Genomic DNA, 24,161 nt, shown 5'->3' on the forward strand with positions numbered 1-24,161 from the left:
AAAATGTCTGGATACAGGAGAGGGACGATGTCGGGGCACACAGCTGGGACCGGCACCTGCTCCATCAACCCTCTGAAACCAGGATAAACTTACAAAATAAGCTAATACCGTCATTTGGCTATTAAACACCAATGGTTTCCAATGTTAACATACTCTTTCCTCTTGCTCAGCTCCTGTGAATTTGTCCTACATTCCAAAAAATGAGTGCCTGGCATCTCCTGACATCTCCCAGTGTGTCATGCCAGAAGATGGCAAAAGGACCTGCTGCTCAGGTGCAACTTTAATGCAACTTGAGGCGTTTGAGCACAAGTTACAAAAAACACATGATCCATAGAGCTCTTGAGTCAACCTGGCATTTATGTTCACAAAATATGAGGTGTCGATATATACTGTATAGGACAATAAAACAGATAAGCACCTCGTCTGCCTTTCCCCTCGCTGAAATATGTTTACTGTCCCTCTCGATAAATCTGCTTGTGTGAGTGTGGTCTCCATTGTGCTGAGACATTATGTGAGCATTTACAAACATTTACAACTAAGTTAAACTAAGGCAAAGTACTGCCCTGGGCAGCCAGCCTCAAACAAATACTTGTGTTCAAGAAAGATGTAAAAGTCACAAGTGATTCATTTGCCCTAATTTTATAAAGGTTAAGGAGCGGACGCTCTTGGAAATCTAAGAAACATCTTCCCCTGAAGTGAATTACTGCAAGCAATTGGACAGTCAGGAGCAAAAAAAAACAATGCAGAGAACAGGAGGAGTGAGAAATATATTGCCAAATTTGGTTTATGCAGTATTTAAAGTACAAGGAAAGCCATCCCAGGCAGTATAAGGCCCCCACACTTTAAAATAAATTCATAGTGTGACAGCAAGCTGGTAGAGTGGTTTCAGCAGTGGTATGATGTAGTGTGGCAGTGGCACGGGATACACGTGTGAATCGGCCATGCTGCACCCCACCAAGACAGCGATGATCGTGGCCATGCTAAGCTGATAACATGGTTTTCCAACAATGTAGGGCTTCAGAGCAAAACAGGTGCTGAAGGATGGCACAGGTAAAATCCTACTGTGTCATATCATGCGTGGCCCATCTGGTAAAGACCCTTCTATGCAAATACACCGCTACCTGATATCCCATTCATTAGCAAGGTTGCCCAGCTGCTTTTCAATAAATGGACCACCACTATGCGATTCATCACACAATGACGAGGAGGGTGGCTGTTCCTGCATCTCGCATCCTGCCACCAGGACTGGTCTGCTCCAGCAGAAGACTGAAAGAGCAGTGCAGGAGGAGCAGCCTTGTGCTTGCTGTTTCCCCAAATGTCTGAACCAAAGCCTTCAGTGGGCTGAGCTCGCTTGAATATTGAGGGATTTGATCCCCAAAAGGAAATAGCAATTGTAAAAAAGAAAAAAAAAAAGAAAAGAAAAAAAAAAGTCTATTAGGCATTCAGACTAAGCAGCACAGTCAGCATTGCATTACACGGCGTTAAATTATTAGTCGAGGCTCAACAGCAGGAACATCTGCTGGTGTTAGACATGGCATTTTTAATTAATGGCAGCAGCAGCCTGTGGTTCATCGGTTCTGCTTTCGCCATGTGAATTGCTAAATCCAAAGGCTGCTTGTACAGAAGATCTGGTCAGAGCATGTGCTGTGGAGCCGGTGCCACAGAAGGGCGAGTGACAAAGTCACCAAGGTGGCAGATAATTTGCACCTGCATCCGGCGGGCCCATCACTCAGCAGGAGCTCTCTGCAAATCCCTGGCTCAGTCAAAACTGCAAGGGATTTTGTGAAATTGAGATTACCCTCCTGGTTTTTCCTCTCCTCACCCTCTGCGGGGTGTGGAAAGAGGGGTTTCCTTCAGAAAGCAAAGTAACAGAGATAAAAAAATGCCCTTGGGAGTTTTACTTCCATAGGCATAAAGGTTTGAACAGGGAATACACTGCCCCGTGCCATCAGCCGCCCACCCTGGCCCCTGGCCCCAAGCAGGACCAAAAACTGCCATCAGACCTCAGCCAAGGATGTGAGCATGGCTAAAACTTGCCCAAAGCCTCTGGCAGCATGGGTGCATCCAAGAAATCAAGAAATAGCTGTGGACGGAGAAGAAAAAAATGTCCCACAGCCTGGCTCAACGTGAGACAGCCTCCTTTGAAGGGAGCAAGCATTTCTGTAATATAATCCAAATTTTGGGTCTGTTCAGAAAAGGCGAGGTCCTCACCCATCGGGGGGGGGGGGGGGGGGGTTGGGAGGGGGGCAGAGAAGGGCTCTTGTCCAGGGCAGGCATCGATGGCAGCGGCGCGGAGCCACGTGGACGCGCAGGGCTGGCATCCCGTCGGCGCGGTGGGGGCCAGGATTTCCCTCGGCGAGCCCTGCAGATGGTGTTTGTTTGCTCAGCCACGATGAAAAAGGAAAATATTTGGTGCAATCTGCTCGCAGGCAGAGGCAGACATATGGTCGGCGCGCTGCGAGCCTGGATGCTCGGGAAAAGGCAGTGAGAGCTTTGCAGCGGCTTTTAGATGTTGGATTACCTCTGAGTGGGAGGCAAATCCAAGGAAGCCTTTGAAGAAGTTGGGTGCAGATTTCATAACGTGTGGGGGCTGCTGTGGCCTGAACCCTCTTATTATTAGCCCCACTCTAATTAGTCCTGTTACACTATCCCGATTGTACTAGAGCTATCGTAAATAACCCAATTATAATTAAAAGGAGCCTCAGCTCCGGCTCAGTGCTCGGAGAAGCTCTCCCTGGTTGGGTGCCTGTTCCTCTGGCACACACCAAACGCAGGTTAATAAAGATGGGGGTGATTAAAGGCAATCGGCATGGTGGAGCCAAGATGTGGGTGCTGCATTGCTTTCATCCTCTTTACACCTGATTTATGAGCCCGTTTTTGAAGGTATCCTTGCAGCATGAAGCTTGCTGGAAACCTTTGGGCCACCCCAATACAGAAAATCCTTTTTATTTCCCTTTTAGTTAAATTGGAAAAAATAAAACCCCTAATATTTCTGACTTCTGTTTCCCGAGGCCCATTTCTTGATCGGGACTAAACCCCCGTCAGGTCCCATTAAAGGTTCTGGTGAGGTTTCGGCTGTGCTGAGGGGTGCTGGGGCAGCTGACCACCAGCTGTGATCAGACCCTGAACATCCATCTGATGGGAAAACGCTGAGGACAGTGCAGGCTCCACTATAAGCACTGGTTTTTCGGGGTGTTGTGCTTTTTTTTTTTTTTTTTTTTTTTTTTTTTTCCGAATGGAGAAAGCATGGAAGCGTTTCCTTTCTGCCAGGGTGCCTTTGTCAGGATTTAATTCCCTTTTCCCCTGCACATATCCTTTTGAAGACGTACAGCCAAGCGTCCCTTTGAAGTTCTCACTTTTAAATTTGCCTTTTGGCTGCTGTCTGCTCTGCGACATCGATCAGGGCTTGGCACCTGCGGTTTCAGCAAGATGAGACAGATTGCTGGGACCGCAGGCACCGGGCGTGTTTTGGGGGAAAAAGTGCCATGACTTCTTGACAAGAAGCCTTCCTCTCCTCGAGGAATCCAGGTTATTCGGGGGGGCAGAACAGACCCCCCAGCTATTCGGGGGGATGCATCCAAGCCCAGGATGGGGATCCCCATGGAGTGAAGCTCCATCCCTGCTGAAATTGGGAAGGGGTCCTGGCTGCCCCCTAGGCTCTGCACACAAAATGCTGGTGCGGCCCCAGTGGCCAGAGATGAGGGAAATAGAGCAGCAGGGAGTGCAGCATTTTGGCATTTCAGGAGAATATGAAATGTGTGGGTAATGCTCCTTGATTTAAACCCACGCGCTCCCTCCCTGCTCAGCCATCCTTCCAAGTGCAGGAGCAGAGGGCTTCAGCATCCCAAAATCACACCTTGTGCTTTTTAAATATAAGAGCCAGAACTGAGCTGCAAATGAAATTAAAAGTGATTTTTTTAAAAAAAGGGAAAACCACGGAGTTGCTGCAGAGGTACAAGGATGCCATGCATGGGAAGCACCCCCCTGGTGCCCTGGTTCCTCCCCATCTCTCTTTTCCCCTGGGTGCCATGTCCATGGGTACCACAAGGCAGGTTGTGCTCAGCTAAAACTCAGCCAAACCCACTGCAAGCCCTCACATTCAAAGCTCCCATGGTGTTTTCCCTGGGAAAACTAAGAGGCAAACTCCCCAGCACACCTGTGTGTGCTTGCAGGTAAGGATATGCATGTTGTAAATAGGTAAGGATGTTCTTTTTTACTAGAGTAATCCCTCCTAAACCCAAATTAACACAACAGCTCCCGATGATTTATGCCGTTATAATAAGCAGCAGCAACCACTTGCTGCTTAGCTGCTGATTAATGTTCCTTATTTACAGCGTGTCCAGCTCAGGTCTGCAGTTTACAATTGCAAACATCAAAGGAGAGTTCAGCTTTTCCTCCTGTGTTTTGAGGCCACATCGTAAATCCTGTGCGAGCAGCGTTGACAGCTGCATTTTCACCCATGGATGGGCTTGCCTACAAGCTGCAGAAGAAGCCCTGCACGAAGTGAGAGCCACAGGGGCTGTTTGGTCTTGGCCTGGGGGCCTGGAAGAGGTGGTGTATTGCTCAAAGGGGTGCTGTATTAAAGTGTTATACGAGCTGATTTCAAGCACTGAAATTTCCTTGTAATTTCAGTATGTGAAATTTCAGTATGTTTCAGTGTTGTATCTTCAGTGCATGTATACCAGCTGATGTTGAGCCTCAACCCAATGCAGGTCCTCATTACTGCAACTCCATGGTATTCCCTCATCCTGCCAAACTCTGGTGTTTTGTGTTTTTTTTTTAATAAATCCCAGTTTATAACCCAGCCCTGAGGAGCAGGAGGCAGCATTTAACCCAGCAAACCTCAGGCTGACAGCCGGGGGGGTACATAACAAATCTACAAGCTTTGCCTTTGCCACCATCCACCCATGCATGGCGTAGAGCTGTTTACAGGGCAGAAAAAAAAAAAAAAAAAAAAAAAAAAAAGTTGCTTGCTGAGCCTATAATGAGGATTTTCAAATGCCGAAGACGTGGAAAGCAGGTTAAGGAGCAGCCTCGCTGCCCAAGTGGGGGAGGAGACGGGTGCAGCTGCTCCAGCACATTTGCACAGAGGGTTATCACGGCGTGAAGCAGCGTTCCGTGAGTAAACGCTCCCTTTGCAGCGCTGCGCTCCCTGGGGAAGCCTTAATAATTTCTAGGGAGGCTCTGAAGGCTAATAAAAAAATGAATAAAGAAGTCAGCCTGAGCAATCGATCTCTTCCTCCTTCCCGGGGAGCCTCCAGCTGCCCTTGTTGGGCTGCTCAGGTGCGGCTCTGATTTCCCCAGTTCCTGAAGCGGAACGGATTCAGCAGTGCTGCAGCCTGCTTTGCGCCGATGGATGGGAATGATTGTAATTGTTAATCTGATTAAGGCAGTGGTCTCAGATTTTGCTTGTCTTACTGACACTGAAGATATTTAAAGAAACACTCGAGAAGGAGCATTTGAAGAGGTATGAAACCCCTGCTGCTGTGCCCCTACCAGTGTCACACCTTAGGGCACGATTTAGTGCAAGGTGACATGAGTTTGTATTAAAGTCGGATCCCTGGGTTATCAACACACATCAGCCCTCAGGCTGGTGGCACAACTGGTGAAGAAGAGTCCCCTTCAGCTTTGTTTTCTCTTTGACAAGATTTTCAATAGGAATTTTTGGGGAGCAAGGTGTGGTCCCACAGCCCTTCGACAGGTTTTGCAGTAAGGCTCCAAGCCAGGGGCTGCACTCCTGGCTTGCACCAGTGGGGTCAGACTGCTTTGGGGGTGTTATGCTCAAGGCTGGGGGTGAAAAGGCATTTTGAGTTACTATATTTCATCCAGCTCCCCAGAGGGAGAGCCTGAGGAGAGATGAGGGCACTTACAAGTATGCTGGTGTTTCTAGCATCTCTTAAGGTTTGGACTGAAAATATCTCTCTGCATTTTTCTTACCAGTTTTCTTATCGGAGTTCTTATTCTTTCTTATTCTTACTCAAATGCTTCAGCCTCCAGGAAGTGCCTGGCCAACACGTCAATGCCTCACACTGCTGGGTCCTACTGGCTAAGGAAAAACCTCTGGTTAGGGCCAGCATCGCCACGAGGTGAGCAGATATTATTTTCCTGAGAGCAACCCGAGTATCCCTAGACCTGCCTGCTCTGGTCACTTTGCTCTGCGCCGCGCACGCTTCCCCTTGATAGGCTCTGGCTGCAAATCAGCCCCTGCACATTAAAGCACAGGGCTGTGTAAAACCCCTTTAGCTGGTAACCAGGACAGAGATAGGAGAGGGCTGAGAGCTCACCTTGACCTGCTAATGGAGGTAAAAACCTCAATTATTACCCTGTCTTCACTTGGATTTTATCGTGTATGGTTACCATAAATCCTCCCTCCCGCCCTGAAGATGCACTCTTTTGTTTCTTTTTTTTTTGGAGTCAGCAAAGAGCTGATCTCCCTCTAAAAGATGCTTTATTTCTACAAAATGCTTGCTTGTAGTGAAAGACCTGCTGCTTAACATTCAAGAGCCTGCATTAAGATGGAGGTTGGGGCAGATGATCAGATTGCTGCCTTGGGCCTTAAAACTTGTGGGAAAACCATCATTTATTTCTCTTATTTCCCAGCACGAGTCCCTCAGAATTTTTCTTCCTGGTGACGGCCTATTTCCAAAAGTCTCCCAGAGCAGCGATTAGAGGTGAAGCAGGGGGCTGCACCCCGCGAACCGAGCATGTGGCCGCCGCGACCGTCCCCTCCATTTTGGCACGTGCTGCCTTTCAGACACTACAGGATCATACCAGGTCCCAATCCCCCTAAAAATGTTACCCCTTGGGGTGATCGGGGGCCTTGCGCAGCTCCCCCTGATGCTGTAGGTATTTTTGGGGGGGCTGGCATGGACCGATGTGGCCCCCAAAGCAGGCTGCACCCCAGCACCGTGGAGCTGATCGCCCTCCCTCATTACCAGCTCTGCGTATGCGAGCAGCGTGAGGAGCAAAGCCAACACTAAGTTACTGCTGGCCGTGTCCCATACTAATGTTGTTCTTACTATTTCAGTGCCATCTTCCTTATTTCCTCCCTCTCCCTGAACAACTAAATTAATTAGAGTGATTTTTTTTTTTTTTATTTAAATACTGTCGTGGAATAATAATCCTGGCAAATTCGTTTTTGTCATTCCCCACTGCTTCTTTTCTCTGTTGCACTCCCTTCTAATATGCTGTTGATATTTTGTTATAGCTATGCAAGATCACAGCTGTTGTCTGGAAAAAAATAGGGAGTAAAATCATGCTATGTGCTGTTGCCATCCAACAACCATTTTTCTTCCTCCACCAGCTCACAAAAAAACAATTCCCCTATTAAGTGCAGGAGCTTACATTTTTCTTGGCTTGTAAAAAGCCCCAAATCCTCGCAGCAGATTCAGTGAAGCTGCAGGAACTTAAGGAAGCTGAGGCCTCTGGGACAAGCTGAGGCCCCTTCCTGAGCCTGTTGCGAGGTTGGACGCTGCAAATTTTGGATCCCAAGGGTGACTTCACACATGGCAGCAGGTCTGTGGGTATCACCAGCTCCTGTGCTTTGCTGGTCACTTGAGCAAAAAGCTCTTTACCTGGACGTGTTTGACCCATGACCTTGCTCGCTGACCCGATCCGGGGACAAAACCACCGCTGCGGTTCTCATGAAAGGACACAGAAGTCCTGTTAGGCCCTTAATTTATATTCACAGTAGCGGTTAGGGCTAGGATAACTGCTGTTTAGTTTGGCCCTTCTGGACAGCTTTCCTTGGCTGCCCTTGGTGGCCACTTGCATCGGGGCTGAAGCCAAGCAAGGATCAGGCTTGAGAAGTGCCACACTCTCATCAGTGGCGCGAAGAGATAAATGAAGCAGGGCTGGGACAGAGATTTGAGTCGCTGTCTCCAAGTCCACATCTCCAATTACAAAATTGATTTGAATCCATCTCACAATCCACATAACCAATTATGAAATTCCTCCTTGACTCCCTGGACTTGTTTAGCTATTGCACTGTGTACACCTCGTGTTTCTAATATTTCAGAGCATTCTTAAATTAAGCCCAGCTGTAGCCCGCGCAGTTCCAATTAACACATACAGGCTGCGTGATCGCTCTGGCAGGGCACTGTCACTCCCCGTTGCCTCGAACAAAGGTTATTAGGGTGGGTGAAGTGAGATTGCATTAAAGAAGTGAGATGAAAAGATTGTTTTCCCCCTGGACTGCAGCATTCATCTCTCGCTCACGGAGAGGTGCTGTGTGGCAGTACGCAGAGCACTCCTCTGTCCCTTCCAGGGACACTGGGGTCAATGTTTTCAGTGACCTTAACTCCCTGCTCAGACCAAAAAATAGGACTGGGCTTGCTGGCTTTATTGAAAAAGTTGTTTCTGAGCCATAGCTCTGTATTTCCAGCCACCCCTGCAACCAGAACGAGCTCTCCTTGGGGAGACTGAGGGGTGATGAGAAACCCAGAGCCAGCTTTCGGAGGCAGGATATAATTAGCTTCCATGTCTCTTGTCCTGGAGTCAAGGCTGGAGCATGACCTACCTTGGAAAAGGACAGGTTAAAACGACGAGGCTCTGAAGTGAGTTTCTAAGACGGCAAAAAAGATAAATCAGCCTCCGGTGATGTTTTATACAGCGTCCTTGCCAGATGCTTCAAGCCCCTTAACAGTTGTAACTACTTCTCCACAGGTTTCAATTAAATTCCCATAAGTATGCAAACTTTTGCTTGTTTGGACCAATACCTACAGACTTGATTGCAATAGCAGATGTTTTATTTTTACCTGCAAGTGAAATCGGAGAGTGTATATCATGGCGATGACACATTTCACATGAAGCAGATGTTTCTATTAATGCCAGAATTGGGTGGAAATTCAAAGAATGCTCTTTGCCTTTTTTTTTAAAATTCTATTTTACCCAATTAAACCGCAACTTGCTGAAGTATTCCAATGAATCACTTCCTCTTTTTTTGATTAGAAGACTCTGAAGGGACAAAAGAATAGCTTTGTATCAGTCTCCCTCAATTAAATGTAAAGTACATCTGGACAGAGTCTGAAGATCCATCTTTCACTGGCAGTTGCAAAGCCATCGACATAATAAAATAATACTCTGATTGGTATTACAAGGCTGCATTTAAATCATTGGCATTCATGCTCTGAGTCCTTTGCAGGGAGCGCAAGCCCTCCATTAGAGAGAAGCTTAATTTTATACTGTGATCTGTGTAAGATATGCAATGAAAATGAGAGGGGGAAAAAAAGAGCTTTTGCAGAGCTGGAGACATAATAATAGGAGCCACAATGAATGTCTGGGCAGCATTTTCAGTTACTTATAAACTGCAGGTGTCAAATACGTTCTGTAAAGAAGCTGAATTCCAGTTTTAATTACAGTCAGCAGGTTGAGGAATAATTCAAGGCTTGATAAAACCTTCAATCCATAGCAAAACTCCTCCTGCTATCAGCAAGAAGTTTACAGCGAGATGAAGGAGAAAGCGTGACCTCCTTGCAGTAGGTAACCTCTCTGAACTTCTGTATCCCACTGTAAAATCCTCAACACCTATTCCTTGCATGATTACTTCAGCAAGCCTCAGCATCAAATGGGAACTAAACTAGTAAAACTCCTCTGATGCTCGGGGTGAGAAAGATGTGTCACTTTGCAGCTTCCACCTAAAGTTTCCCTTGGCTCGAATTAGGTGTGGGGGTGGGATGAGGGTGCGAACAAAATCAACCTCCCCCAAAAAAACCCTTCTCTGGTTGGAACTGTGCATGTGAACCCAAAATGCAGTGTCACGTGGGCCCTTCCAGGTCTTCCCAAGGTAAGTATGACCTGTCTGTATTGGCACTCTCTTTTCTTTTACCAGCAACAGTAAATTTGAGCTCGAAGACTAAGCTCATTATGTGCTTTAATAGCACCACATGCACCTGCCCTGACCCAAACGTGAGTCTTTGAGGCCTTGTGGCTCCCACAGATAATGAAATGCAATATTTAACTCTTCTGGCTGTTAATGATTCTGGGGGAAAAAAATGAGAATGCGTGTGCTGCTGTGCTGAACTCAGCTCCTGGGGGTCTGCTGCTCCAAGGTAAGCAGAAGTCTCATTTAAAGCCAGTGGGCAGTCTGTGAAGGAGGAACTAATTGTGCCTTAATGCAGGAAAACAGCCGCTGAGCTACTGGGACGGCCACAACGGTGGTGGTGAGGAGGGTCACTGAAATGGAAGCAGAGAGGCAGAGCCTCATGAGAGGGAGGCTGTCAGAGGGGCAGATGCACAGATTTCTGAGCAAGGCTGCTTCTCGTGGCTTCTACTTTGCTCGGGGAAATGTGACCTTCTGAAGCAAACATCTCCATACAAAAGGATTCAGGAAATAGTGCTGCTTCTGTCCTTCTTCTGCTGTAATGAAGGAGCCCTGGCCACCAGCCAAAAGGACAAGGAAGCTGCTTGGGGTAGAGACCTTCCATGGGGTACCAAGAGCCAAGAACTGCCTGGGAGCTGAGGACTTACCCTAGGTATTACAAAGAGCTGTAATAAAGCACAGCAAGACACCAGGGGAAGCAGTGACTTCTAAAAGAGTTATATTTGTACTGCCATAACCCACACATGCAGATAAGCTCTATGTCAGTACCGAAGATGGCCCCACCAAAGGCATAGGCAACTCGCAGTACACAACACCTACATCCTCACAACACCCCTGTGAGGTAGGGCAGCGCCAGGAACCCTATTTCACAGGTGGGGAACCTGTCACAACCGAGCAACTTTCCGTCCTCCAGGAAGTCTGCTGCAGAGCAAGGGGGGGAGTGTGGGCTTTCAGAGGGCAGCCACAGGGCTGCTTTTTTGTCAAACAGCCTGCACTGCCAACAGCTCCTCTGCTCTGCCATGGCCATTTCGGCTGTAAGCGAACAGCCACGACCAGCAGGAGCTGGTGATGCTAACTAAGTGCTCACCGGTATGAAAGTCATCAGACAACAACTGGGGACCAAAAACCAACAGCTGTGGAAAGACCAATCTGACTCGTAACCAAATGCTAGTCTTAAGTGCCTACTGTGTTCCTAGTAACAAAATATGTGCATATTTTAAAAGTACTTTAAGAAAATGTGACTTTGTATGCCTGCCATCCTAGAATCGTGGAAAACAGGAAGAAACTGAAAGAACCCTGAGGGGTAATGTCAGTTTTTTTCCGCAGCTTCTGCGATCCCTTGTGGTTGGGCCTCTTCAATAGATGGAGCTGAGGGTGCTGGCTTGGCTGCATGTGTCAGAGCTGTCTGATGTCACATCGGGAGCTACATCCACACCATCAGGATCTGCTTGATCTTTGGCAAAGTTGATGAAAACCTAGAAGTTTAAAGGGAAACATTCAGTATGTGACAGCGTAAGGAATTTATAATACGAATGAATAAAAAAGAGGAATGGTTGTTCATTTGACTGTGGCCCTGGAGAGGGTGCTCGGGAAGGGATTCACACTGGATTTGAGAATTGCAGAAGTTGGGCTTCTATGGCCTAATGTAAATAAATGGATGCACACTCCTCTACTGCTGAATGGACACCCGGGGATGCAGAGGGAGATGTTCCTGTGCAAAACCTAATTGTCCTGCAGCTCATGTTTCCGAAGTACTAGTGAGATAATACCCCTGTGTGGTAGTTGGTTTTGATCACAGCATAATACATCTATATTATTACTTTATAAACCCATCTGTCTATATATAATTGACATCCATGCATGCACAGCTGCATATGATATAGATAGGTATACATAATCACACATAACAGTCTCCGTTTGAACAGTACCTAATGTATACATAAAATATTCTTACTGGAACACTATCTGCAATCACATTTGCATACACACAAATCCATGCTGTCCTCCCACAAAACACGACTTGGAGCTTCCTGCTGTTTGTCAGCCCATTTCTCTCACAACCATGGCCCCTTATTAAAACAATATCAAGGACCTCCTTCCCTCCTCCCCCAGATCTCTGTTGAACAATTTATAGGATTACAGGGCTTGCAGTTTTGCTCCTGTCTCTGGGGCAGACTGAATATATCAGATGCTGATGCTCAACAGAATGGTTTGTTCTGGGTAGGTGCTTATGGCACCCCTTCAGCTGAGACAGTTCCTACAAGATTTTGATGGCAGTGGCAATGTTCTTCCAAGGGAAAATGAACTTGCAATCAAATACAGTATAAGAAAGGGCAAAATCAAGCAAATTTCCATGACTGGTGGTAAAAATCTGCTATCACAAGGCCTAGCACTGAGTTCTGGGGTGATTCATAATCCTGCTCTTCATCCATGCTCACAAGAGTGCTGAAATCAGCATTGGCAGAGGGAAGAACAGATCTTTTATGCTACAGGCAGCTTTCTATGTGCAATTTCCTAGCACCAGCACAGGTATCTGGAGGCAGTAGTACTGATAAAGTATCCCCAGGAGGAATATAGATGGAAATCCCTTTCAAAACGTAGTCTATTGTGTGCAGCAGTCCATTATGTGTAACCATCAGTCTACTCCCCTGTTAACAGTTTTAAACGGATGGCCACACATCTTTAATTCCTTACCTCCTCTAGCGTTGTTTGACTCACTGAGAAGTGCCTGATTTTGAAGGCTTCTTTGCTGGCTTCCAGGAGATCAAATATATTTGCTACCCCTCCTGCAGAGACTGGAACATGGTACTCCACCATGTTGAAATGCCGATCCTGCGGGAACAGAAATGACGGGGTAGAATTAAGAGGTTGCTACCTGTGAAGAGCAGACAGATTTGATGGCTGCCTGGATGAAGATGGAAGCACAGAGGAGCCAGACAATGGGAGAATGAAGGGACAGAAGATGTGTTCTGTCCTTCCGGTTCCCAAAGGTGAGGACCTTATGGCCTGCTAGTGACCAGTGTTTCTCTATTGGGAGTTCTTGTAATTTTGTGACTGGGAGATGCTTCACCAGAACTGGAAGCTTGAGGGTCACCAGAGCATTCCCAACTCCAAGTTTGCTGTTGTCATTAATGCAAAGATTGGGTTATGGACGGGATTTGTGACTCAGTGATCTGGTTTTACAGTTATTCAGTTACTGGAAGCACTTGACCATCTCATTACCCACTGAATATAAAGTGCATTTCCTCCATGCAGTCAGGCTTCAGTGGAACAACTCACAGGGGCAGAGGGTCACCTTGCAGCTGCCTTACAGGATCACTATAGCTGTCTGGCTGAAGTTACTTAAGCCATCAAGGAAACTGGATGCTCCAGCCCTTGGGTGATGCTGTTGGGAGCTGTAACAAGTGTGTGAATCCCTTAGACTTTAAGAGCATGGATCTCTGTGTACTGCGTGTTGCAAGATGTGTGCCTTGCAAAGATACTGTTGGTTAATATGGAAAGGCTGAGAAGGCATCCCCTGAATGCAATTGTCCTGCTTACCTTCAGGCATGTATTTGGAAAGTGTGACTTCATGAATTGTGTCAGTGTCTCCGTGCTAACTGTGTTGCTATTTAAGTGCATCTTCACAGTGAATCCTCTTCCAAACCTAGGTGAGAAAGAAAATCACAATTAACACAGTAGGAAGGAGAAACAGATAAAGAAAATCCTTTGAGAGTGCTGCACAGCCTCTTTGGGAAAATCTAATGCAGGCAGAGTGCAGCTTGAATGGGGTCAGGGTTGTTGACCTGGAGTGAATCTCAATAAGAAACTGAGCTATTGTGATAACTAACGAAATCAAAGCTCAACCCCAACATGCATTTTACATTTTCAGCAGTGAACAGATTACTTTGGGGAACACATCTCTTGGAAAAAAAGGCTGTGAGAGAGCAGAAAGCGCATTAGTTAACAGAATTTCAATGGTGTAGTAGGGAACATAAAATAGAAAATTGCTTATTTTGATGCCCTGTTAACAAAGGTCTGATGTCCAGAGCCCTCAAAGCTGTGTGCTAGTAACTCCACATGCCAATCAGTAGAAGTGAAATTGGTACACTTTACTGACCTGCTCTTGATATGCTGCAAAGAGCCGATGCACTGAAAACTCCCGTTCACCATAATAGCCAGCCTGGTACAGAGGGCTTCACATTCTTCCATGCTGAAAAAGCAACCAAGAAACTTGAATAAGTCATCAAGAAGGCATAAATAAAATAGTTACTTTGGTGATCAGAGAACATTACTGCATCTTCCCTAGAGTACTGAAGTGCTGTGAGTCTACGTGGGCACCCCCATTCAGCCCCAGCAAAACCCCAAACCTGTTACAGCTCAGCGCCCTGAAATTCTGCAAGAAGCAATCAAAATTCTGGAGGATGGACCTCTCCACACCTCCTGAAGACCCTGAAACTGGAAAGAAAGCCAAAGCACCCCTACCTGTGGGACGTGAGTATCACTGAGCATTTGTTCTGCACTTCCTCACTGATGATTTTCCAAAGGTGGCGTTTAGCATTTGGATCCATTCCAGAGCTTGGTTCATCCTGTTGGGAAAGACAGGACTAAATGTAATGCACTCAAAATCTTATCTTCCCAAGGCTTGTCCTATTTTTAGCTTCATCATTAGTGTTACATTTGCTAATAAGGACCTCCAGGTGAGCTGCCAGCGGTACAAATCAGGGAGAAGGATACTCCTGAACTGCATTATGGATATGACTGACACATCCCAGGCTTCCTTCATGCAAAAGCAAGTCAGCTTAAGACTTCCATCCTCACTGCCCTTGGGAGTTGCCCAGCTCCCCTGGTGACTGCGGGGGAAACTCCCAAGCCCCCATCGGACTCTTTATAGGAACTGAGTGCCTGTGGTAACACCATCTAAGATCAACCTGATGAAGCAAGTCTTGCATTTCTCCATTTACACAGACAGTAAGCCAGAGATGAAAGACAATATATTGTCTCCTGTTTCATGCATTGCTGATAAAATTGATAGCCAGCTTTCCATCACCAAATTGTTGTTATGGGTAATGCATTATATGAGGAAGAAAAACAGCTTGGGTTCATGTAGCAGTCAGTATGGAGGAAATTTCCCTACCTTCTCTTTTTATTGATATTTTACATGTTGCAAAAGCAGCTGAGGGGCTTGTGTGGTCAGAAGTAAAGGCAGAAGTGTAGGGCTGGATATGTGTTTGAGCAAGGGAGGTTTAAGTCCACTTAGGCAACAAGTTTAACGCTGGGAAACCTGCCCAAAGAGCACTGCACACATCCAAAACACAAGTGACAAACTGCACAAAAAAAAAAATGTATTTCAGCAATGGCATACCTCATGGAAGAACTGGAAAGTTTGAAGTGAAAGAAAAAAGGGGAAGCCAAATCTAGAAAAAACTGTTTTATGTTCTAACCTTGGAAGTTGCTCCTTTGCTCTCCTATTTATTTGCAGCTTTGGATACTGCTTTTCTTGCAAGACTACACAAGGTAGTCAATACACAAAAATGAGAAAGAGCTGGGAACAAGGAAAATTTAACTGGCAAACAGAGGGCCTATTTTTGACCTCTAAAAGATTCTAACAGAATCTGGCAGACTCACCACTCTCTTACATCCTCAGAGAAAATGTGGGTGCTTGCTGGAATCTAAACTTTCCTTGGATGCACGTGTTGTAAGGCTAATTTATTCCATATGGACATTTGAGGAATGTCCTGCAGGCCATGTCTAAGAAGGTTTCATTAGACTGCTCAGGTTCCGCTGCCAGCCCAGAGATCTGCTCAATTCCACCCAACAAGGCTCCCATTTCTCACCAGCAACAGAATAGATGGATTCCCAATGAGAGCCAGGGCAGTTGACAATTTCCTGTTGGTGCCATAACTGCACATAGAGGTGACTCGGTCTTTGTAGGCCATCAAATTCAGCCTGTGGAGAAGCTGGAGTACAATCTACAGGCAAAAGAGAACAACAGTGCCCAGGAATTAATTACCACACACACCTACAGTGAAATACTAATTAAGTCAATGGAAAGGCTCTCAATAACAAGAAAATGCTTTAAGTAAAGCCCTAGTGTTACTCACTCCTTTGATCTCTCTCTCTGGGATGCCGTGGAGCCTAGCATAATAATACATGTGCTCTTCCACTGTCAGCAGGTCATCCAGGGCATCTTCCTGAGGACAGTAGCCAAACAACGACCAGTGTGCCTCGCTGATGTCATTCAAGGACCTGTGTAAGGAAGTCAGCAAGTCAGTTTAAACACACTGAATTGCTAATGCACTTTGGAATCAGATAGCAGAGATAAAAACCCTTTCTTCTGCTTCCTACCTCCTCCCCAGCCCTGGAAGAGAAATGCTATGAATTTGCAGACTTTCAGCTTTCAGGCCCTCAGTTCTGCAAAGGAAGAGCTGTATCTGTGAACCACAGTGTCTAGCACTTAAGTCTCCAATTACCACCAACCCTTCAGATAGCATAGCTGCCACCAAGCCCACTCCTGTTAAACAGTGCTTAGAGATGAGTCCTTCTGGTCTCCAGAAGTGGAAGATCTGAGGATCTAGATGGAATGAATGGAATGAAGTGGAAGAAACACCACTGAGAACAGCAGAGGTATGACAGCAAAATGCAAACGGTAAGGAAGCAAGTATGCCATCTTCAAAGCATTAAGCTCCCTGCCTTATTCATTTTTGCTCTGCCTTGAATGTTTGGTTTTGTTTCAGACTTTAACTTTTTTTTTCTTTGCCATCCAGCCTTATAAACTGTTTCCAGGCTGATCTGCTCACGCGCCTTCCCCTGAAATCACATCTCCATACCCAGAGTGATCCTGGACCTGCAACCTGCCGCTGGACGCTCCGATATCACCTGTCAGCATCTTAAAGATGGTCGTCTTCCCAGCTCCGTTCACACCAAGCAAGCCGAAGCACTGGGTTGTGGGAAAGAAAGGTAGAAACGTAACCATGCTGTATTTATAATGCAGAAATATTGCACTGAGATGAGCGCTCAGTGCAGCTTGTCACTTCTTTCCTCTGGACCCTTGAGCAAGATGAATTGCAAGAGAGGCAGAGATACTCGGAGCGTACGAACGTTATAATGGAGGTTGTTTATGGTACAATATACCGCAGCTTTTATTAGGATCGTTTGTTTGATATGGTGAAGAATCAAGGACGTGTCTCTAATAGAGTCGTTCCTTTTACTGCAAGGTGCATTTTTGCAGCGAACTCATCTGACAGGCCAAATCCTGATCATCTCATTTGTGCAAAACATCCCATTGACAGGAACAGAGATATTCATAGGGATGAGGTGAGTGAGGTTTGTCCTGTCATTGGTAAAACCTTAATGTGACACAAGATTTTCTTCAAATAATCTCACTAATGCACTACATTAATAAGATTAAGAACTGGCTCCCTGTAGTGCAGTTCAGTATCTCATGCTAAAATCCATGTTTTATTGCTGAGGTTGGAGATATGCAGTTGTGTGTCGCATAAGCAATAACCATTGTGCTGATAATTACTGTTATTTTGATATCATTAACACAGACCAGCTGATCTGAAAACCCTAGTGTGCTGGGTCCTGTCCAGAGGCCCAGCATCCATCCAGAGCTCATCCCCACCTCAAGTTACACGCAGGGACAGTGTCTGTGCACAGCCTGCAGTGATCAGTGAGGAATGGCACCCCAAGCCCCACCAGCACTGGGATGACTTTTGCCAGGAGTTAGAAGCCTCGATGCCTGTTGTGGTTTGGAGAAATCCTCTGCCAGAAAGAACAGTGGCCACACTGCCCATGTGAAGCTGCTGTCCTCCTGCCCAGCACCCTGAATTCTTTCACGTGCCCAGTAGCTCAATGATACCCAGGATTATTTCCAAGCTTCCCCACTAGTCAGGTGAACAGCCTGAGATAGGATCTGGCCTCCAGAGGCCCCATAAATTTTCCTATGGGTCTCAGATAATGTTCCATGTGCTCCTGTCTTTTCTTTTCTCCTAAGTTAGTGTTTTTATAGGTAACTGAACTGATGTGACTGAAGAATGTTTTTCTCTTTAAAGTCCTGATTCATGGAAATGCGTGTACAGCTGAAGTGATTTTGCTTTCTCTGATGGGCAAACACAAGCAGATAACCCTGACTCACTGTCTCACATGCAGTTTAGTTTAGATGAAGAATTGCAACTGGCAAAACGCTGCTGTCTTCATTTATGTATGGCAAGCCACAGTGATCCCTCCAAGACCACGCTGTGCTAGGTGCTTTGCAAACACAACATGCAGACAATTTGCTCTAACTACTGCCCCACACTGTCTCGTCCACTATTCCTGTTTCTAGGGCCTTCAGCTTGGTGCTTGGTGTCCCAAATCTACCAGGAGCCTTTAGTTGCTACTGGAACTCCAAGAATTAATATATAGTAAGTGCAAGGTGAAGGAAGGAAGAAAGAAGTCAGAGCAAAGCAAACCATTCCATTAGTACTGGGACAGTGGCAAGGACTGGGAGAGAAGATGATGGTGGGACTTTGGATCTGTCCCAGTGTCCCCCCTGTAGCCTTTTCCCTTGGCTTACCTCTCCAGCAGGAATCCCCAGGCTGATGTTTTTCACAGCCACGATGCGTTTGTGGGGAAGGTGGTAGATCTTTGTGAGGTTCTGGAGCTGCACCACGTCGAAGTCAGCTTTGCCGGACTCTACCCGGTTCCTCTCTGCCTGGACATCCCCGTCCTCGTCAGTCACAGGCAGCAGAAGCAGTGCTTTGCCATGCACTCTGTCAAACAGGTACCTATGTGGAGGGAACAGGGGCCATTACCCTCTGGAAATCACAGACAGTAGGGGTCTGTGTGTTTGGGATACTGAGGAGCCGTCCTGCGAGACCCCAGAGCATGCAAATACACACAGGTATGCAGTTTCTATTCTATTTGCTCCCTCTAAGGCATAAAAAAAAGAAAGAAAAAAAAGTGTGTTCTCTTTCTGCCTCATTTTCTCTCTCATTCAGGAAATATTCTGAGCTGGAGCAGGTCCTGCCTTGTGGCCACGCTCATGGTGCAGGGAACAGGTTCTCACTCCTCACTGGAAAAAGATGGGGAGATTCAAACTGAGGAGGATCTCAGTGGACTCACTCCTCTCACCAACGAGCTAAACATCAGCCCACCAAAGCCAGAGCCCTGAAACGGGGGCTCAGTCCCTGAGCCAGCAAGGACTAGGAAAGGACTCCAGTAACCTACACCTCTATTAGTTGATCACTGTGTCAGAGAAAACTTATTCTGTGTTTGCAGAGCATCTCGGAAATTTATGGGCTGAATAATCAACAACAATGGCACAAGAGCCCAGAATAGAACCACTGAGCACTGGCTTCGTCCATTCTCACTGCGAGACTCCAGATGTTACTTACTGCAGTACGTTGTTCCAGACCTTCTGAATCAACCTGTCATGAACTGTCAGACGAATGGCAAAAAACACGGTGCCCTGGATAAACATGGCAAACAGCTTGGATGTGGTCTTGTCCAGCTCAAAGGTTTTGTCAGGGTAGTCCACTCCGTAGGCTTTTAAGAAGCCCAGCAGCGCCTGATCCTGCGACAGTTCAATCAGGCCATAGCCAAAGCAAAATTGTGGGAACAGAAGGAACACATGCCTTAAGTTTTCAGCGAGATCATGCAAGCCCTGGAGAAAAAAAGCAAAACAAAACAAAACAAAACAAAAAAACAGCAGAGTCACTGTCTTTATTCATAGAATAAATTCACAGGTTTCACTGTGTGACTGAAGTGTAACAATTACATTGGGATTTGCTTGTGTCTCAAAGCAGAGATAAATTGAGAGCAAAGAGCTCTGGAGACAGCTTGTTTCACAGACACAAGGTCAGAGAAGTCAAGAGGCTGTGATCACCCATAGTAAGCAGCATCCAGTTCCTGGAGCAGCCACCTCACCCGCTGCACGCAAGCAGCCAGAAACCCACCCGTGAGCCAGAGCTGAGTCCTGCAACAGAGCTGCACTGCCCAAAATTACTGTTGCTGCACCAACCCACTGCAGAGCATGGACTGTTCCCCAGTCTCGCTCCTCTGGAGCGCTGTCCTATCTGGTTTTCTTGGAAGAACATCTCCATAAAACACGAGATTTGGCACTAATAGACATAAAAGGGCTTTTCCAGTTAATTCATGGCAAAAGAGCCAAGTGCACGGCCTAACAGTTACGCACTCTCATATGCAGAGATTTGGTACATCTCTAGCAGAAGAAAGGATTAGTACATGCTGCAAAGTGGAGAGGCAGTAAATTAGCATGGGGAGAGGCTGACTCCCTGCCTCTGGAGAACAGAGAGATAAAACCAGATTATATTCTTACATCCCTAAAATCCAGGGGGTTGCTTAGCAAGCGCTATCCACCTGGAGAGCAAAATCCAATGCAGCTATCGTTTTACAAAGCAATTGCCATTTATGTAAAAGAAAAAAAAAACAACATCTAGATATAAGGTGTACATTTTACGTTTTTATCCCACCGATTCCTAGGGATATCTCTATTTAAGAAAAGGCTTGACTTTAGGGAATCATCACTGTCTCAGAGTCATTTTTCGTCCTTGCAGGGAGAAGACTGCATTACAGATCTAGCTGACAGACAGCTGGTGCTGGGCTTAATGCAGCACACTTCACACTCAGGGCAATCAAATCTAGTCATCACTCTCTAGTTTGTACGGCAAGAACTTAGCAATGGTTGAAGTTCCTGTCAACCTCGTATCAAACATCCATGCCCACTTCCTGCCCTTCTCTGCACGGGCAGTTTTTCACCTCTCTTTTTATATTCTTCCCTCTGTCACCATCCTGTCCATCTTTGCTGGGGGAGCAGATTTACACAGACAAGCAGGATTCCAATTTGATTCATGTCCTGTCTATAGGGAAACCCACAAAGTCCTGCAACTAACGTCCTCTGCTTGGACTACATTACGTATCTAGAAACCAGCCAGGAACCTGCTTAGGACACGATCAAACCCACCAAACTCAACAAGAAGTGTCCTGTCATTCTGCTCAGGGCTTGCTAATAGCAGGGATCCTACCTGGTCTGTGGCCTTTTCCTGGGAGAGCAGAAACACAACTGAGTGCGTGATTATGGTGTTGATGCCAAAGAACAAGTTGACGCAGACATAAACGATGAAGGCCATTCCTGTCTCTTTGAAGAACCCAGCCAGCAGGTACATCCATGAAAAAGTTGCATATCTATAAATTGCCAACAGCACAAAGAATACTCCAGTGATTAAAAGAGCAATTGAAAACCAACAAGTAAAGATCTCAGACAACATAACTGTCTTGGCACGCGACTAGCTTTCCATATTACAGGATTGTAAGGGAGGAAAAATGGCTTTGTATTTGTTAGAATTTGGAGAAGTTTATGACAGAGGTTTTGAACATGTAGCCCTGATTGAAAGCAGACAGACAAGGCCTGGGGGATTTAAAGCCAGGGAGACCATTTTTCTAACTTTTCTTGAATTTTCCTGTGTTTTTTCTTCCCTTGTTGATTTTGAAATGTTTCTGTATCAAACTTTGCAATCGTTCAGTAAATATATGCTTGCAGCCCAGGCTATCACCGTGAACTTGCATATTTTGTACCCTCACACAGATTTTGCTTTGAATAAAGCAGGTATAACAATAGCTTAGCTCACTGTTCCTGGAAGGAGTCACCACTTCTGAAGTGAACACTGAAGAAGAAAGCCCACATATTCCTCTGTTGGGTCCCAAATCACAGCAGCCTGCAATATCCAGTTCCTCACTCTGATATTTAAATAGCTTCACACTTACCCAAAGAGTAGCAGCAGAAGAAATACTGCCAGTAAGTTATTGTTGTTGCAGAAAGCTGGTATCTGGAAAGATGAAATAACTCCTACTGAGAGTCCAATAGGGACCATAAAAAGTACCTGTAAAACGATATTAAAAAGATGTTATTAAGATGGTAATTCTTATGCATTTTTCTAGAACGATATGAAAGCAGCAAAGTCTGAATTTGTTCCCACCATTGCTGCTTAGGTTTTCTAGGAGAAATCAAACACATTTGGGGGGTCTCAGTCCTCCTGAAACCCTAGGGAGTCTTCCATATGGATCCTGCAAAGCCACTTGGAATAGGCTAAATGTAAAAAAAAATAAAAAATAAAATAAAATAAAATAAAATAAAAATACAAAATACCCTTTGGGTTTCTGTTAGCCTTGCACTTCGTTGCTTTCTATAAATCTGGTCTCCATAACGTTGTGTCAAGCTATGGCCTACTATGCATCTGCCTTGAGAGGTTCCTCTCTTCCTCAGTTTTGGGATTTAAAAGAATTGACTGGTGGGGAGTGCTGGATTAGTTGCAGCCCACTGAATAATGATTGTGGCAAGGATTCTGGGGATTTTTCCACAGGCTGATTTACAAATATGCAGTGCTGGAACAAGGGCTTGGACTGGGCAAACAGAAACACCATCTGCCCCATTCTCCAGCCCCTGTGCCATGACTCAGGAATGCTGTGCCAAGCCAGACTGAGGCCACAGTTCACATTAGCCAGAGGATTTCAGGCCTTAGCCCTCACTGCATCAGAGAGGGGCTGACCACCCAGATACCCTTGCAGAATTCCTATTTTCAGGAGCTGATGTTATTGCTGGGATTTTAGGTGCTAGAAAAATGCACTGATGGAAACCCATGGGATATGTGGAGCTGGTCACCATTACAGCACAGGTGGCAGTGCCAAAACTCCAGAGCAGAGACAGTCTGCACTTGCAGATTTCTAGCTATGTGAGGGTTTGACATCGTGCACCGAAGGTAATTCATAAGACACAAAGCACTTTAGTCTACAGACACTGTGCATATTTATCTTCTTAGCAATGCTTTCCAGCAGTGCTATTAACCCTCTTTACCATGAGGAGACTAAACTTCAGGCAGTACAAGAGCATGCCTACACCACATAATGCAGCACAGTGCTGGGGAGCTCAACTATCTATAGGAACAGGGTGGTAAATCTATATAGTGCAGTGCAGCACTGTAGAAAGCCACTTGCTCACATCCTGGAAGGCACAGAGCTACATTAGTAGCTCTTCTTGGCTTAAAAAACCTTTATAACAGATAATCTTGAAGAGAGCATTCAACCCAGCAATGGATTTTTGCCCAACAGAGGACTGTCAGCTGTGAGATGTCTGCTAATGTCACACCCTGTGGTCCCAGGGTTTCCAAAATGGCTGTAGCCTCGAGCCCCAAATCCTTACCCGAGATGCATAAAGCCTGCGTGACAACTCATCTTGCCCTGCAAGCTAACCAAAAAGCAGCTTGCTGCTTGCATGCTAAAATTGAAATCAAGCTCTGGCCTGTTCTGTGCTGCTCTTGTATAAATGTGCTGAGTGTTTTGCATACACTTGAGGGAGAAGGAATGCCTTTGCTTAGCAAAATCCAGTGTTGCGGTTCACATTTAATTGTCTTCAATGCCTTTGAGAACAATTACTACATAACACACTTGGTAGTGATAATATTAATAAGTCTAGGCAACCAACTTTAAATAAAGAACATTTTTCCCCTCCTGCTGCTGAATGCTACTCTTGATGCATTTAAGAACGTGAATTATTTACCAGATCATAAACGAAGTTAGTCACCCAGTAGCTTGTCATCCCAATGCCTGAAATATGCTGCAGTTGCTTGGCTTTGGTTTGATGTTCTTTCACCACATATAGCACAAAGCTTGCAGTTGTGATAGAGTAGCCAACCAGAACTGACATTGAAACTATGATATCGAGTAAGCTGTTGAGCCTGGGGAGAAAGCAGAGAAAGATGTATATGGTGAGTCAAAGTGGTAGACATCCCTCATCACATTGTTAGAGCTCAGAAACTAAAAGGGCCTGATGGGGTGCCAGTGTCTTTTGCTAGTGTTTATTATTACGCCTAGCAAAAAAGGACTCACAACACTGAGTCAAGACAGCCACAGCATTGATTGGAAAGGCCAAAAGGAAAATTATGTAATTAATATTATACTGAAGCACAATGATGTGATACTGTAACTGTGACCTCCAGATTTAAATGGGATCCTGCAAAAATACCCTAACAGGAATCATCAGTGCTGTGGCATGCAGGATCCTACTCATGCATAAAGGTAATGAAGGCAAGGATGGGAACAGTTTCCACATTTGGAGGGAGATATTTAGTAATTTTGGCTGCTTTATGGTTTTCAAGAAACTGGTTTGCTTCTTTTGAAGCTAAACTATTCAGGCATCAGCCAAATGAATCTTCTTACATTACTTGTTCTTGACTCTGTCCTCCAGGATATGGGTGAGCTGATAAGAAAATACCTAAAAAGAAACAAAAAGAAAATAAATTTAAAATGTAGCTAGCTTAAAGTTTCTTTCCCCAGCTCTTGAGATTGGCAGTAATACAGAAAA

At 45.7% G+C, this 24,161-nt stretch overlaps 1 protein-coding gene across 1 annotated transcript in view; it reads right to left on the bottom strand.

The window, feature by feature from the left end:
• Window positions 1–10,521: 10,521 nt before the first annotated feature.
• ABCA12 (ATP binding cassette subfamily A member 12) overlaps window positions 10,522–24,161 on the bottom strand; it is an 85,324-nt gene continuing 71,684 nt past the window's right edge. The window contains exons 41-54 of the mRNA XM_040560783.1: window positions 24,017–24,071; window positions 23,358–23,535; window positions 21,569–21,684; window positions 20,830–20,989; window positions 19,180–19,448; window positions 18,360–18,570; window positions 16,630–16,739; window positions 15,904–16,048; window positions 15,637–15,771; window positions 14,285–14,388; window positions 13,920–14,012; window positions 13,361–13,466; window positions 12,515–12,652; window positions 10,522–11,295 (exon numbers count right to left, since the gene is read on the bottom strand). Coding sequence (XP_040416717.1) covers window positions 11,176–11,295; window positions 12,515–12,652; window positions 13,361–13,466; window positions 13,920–14,012; window positions 14,285–14,388; window positions 15,637–15,771; window positions 15,904–16,048; window positions 16,630–16,739; window positions 18,360–18,570; window positions 19,180–19,448; window positions 20,830–20,989; window positions 21,569–21,684; window positions 23,358–23,535; window positions 24,017–24,071 — 1,940 coding nt within the window. The 3' untranslated portion in view covers window positions 10,522–11,175. The remainder of the gene's footprint in view (window positions 11,296–12,514; window positions 12,653–13,360; window positions 13,467–13,919; window positions 14,013–14,284; window positions 14,389–15,636; window positions 15,772–15,903; window positions 16,049–16,629; window positions 16,740–18,359; window positions 18,571–19,179; window positions 19,449–20,829; window positions 20,990–21,568; window positions 21,685–23,357; window positions 23,536–24,016; window positions 24,072–24,161) is intronic.

The sequence above is a fragment of the Cygnus olor genome, chromosome 6 (genome assembly GCF_009769625.2).
Source record: "Cygnus olor isolate bCygOlo1 chromosome 6, bCygOlo1.pri.v2, whole genome shotgun sequence".
Lineage (NCBI taxonomy): Eukaryota > Metazoa > Chordata > Aves > Anseriformes > Anatidae > Cygnus > Cygnus olor.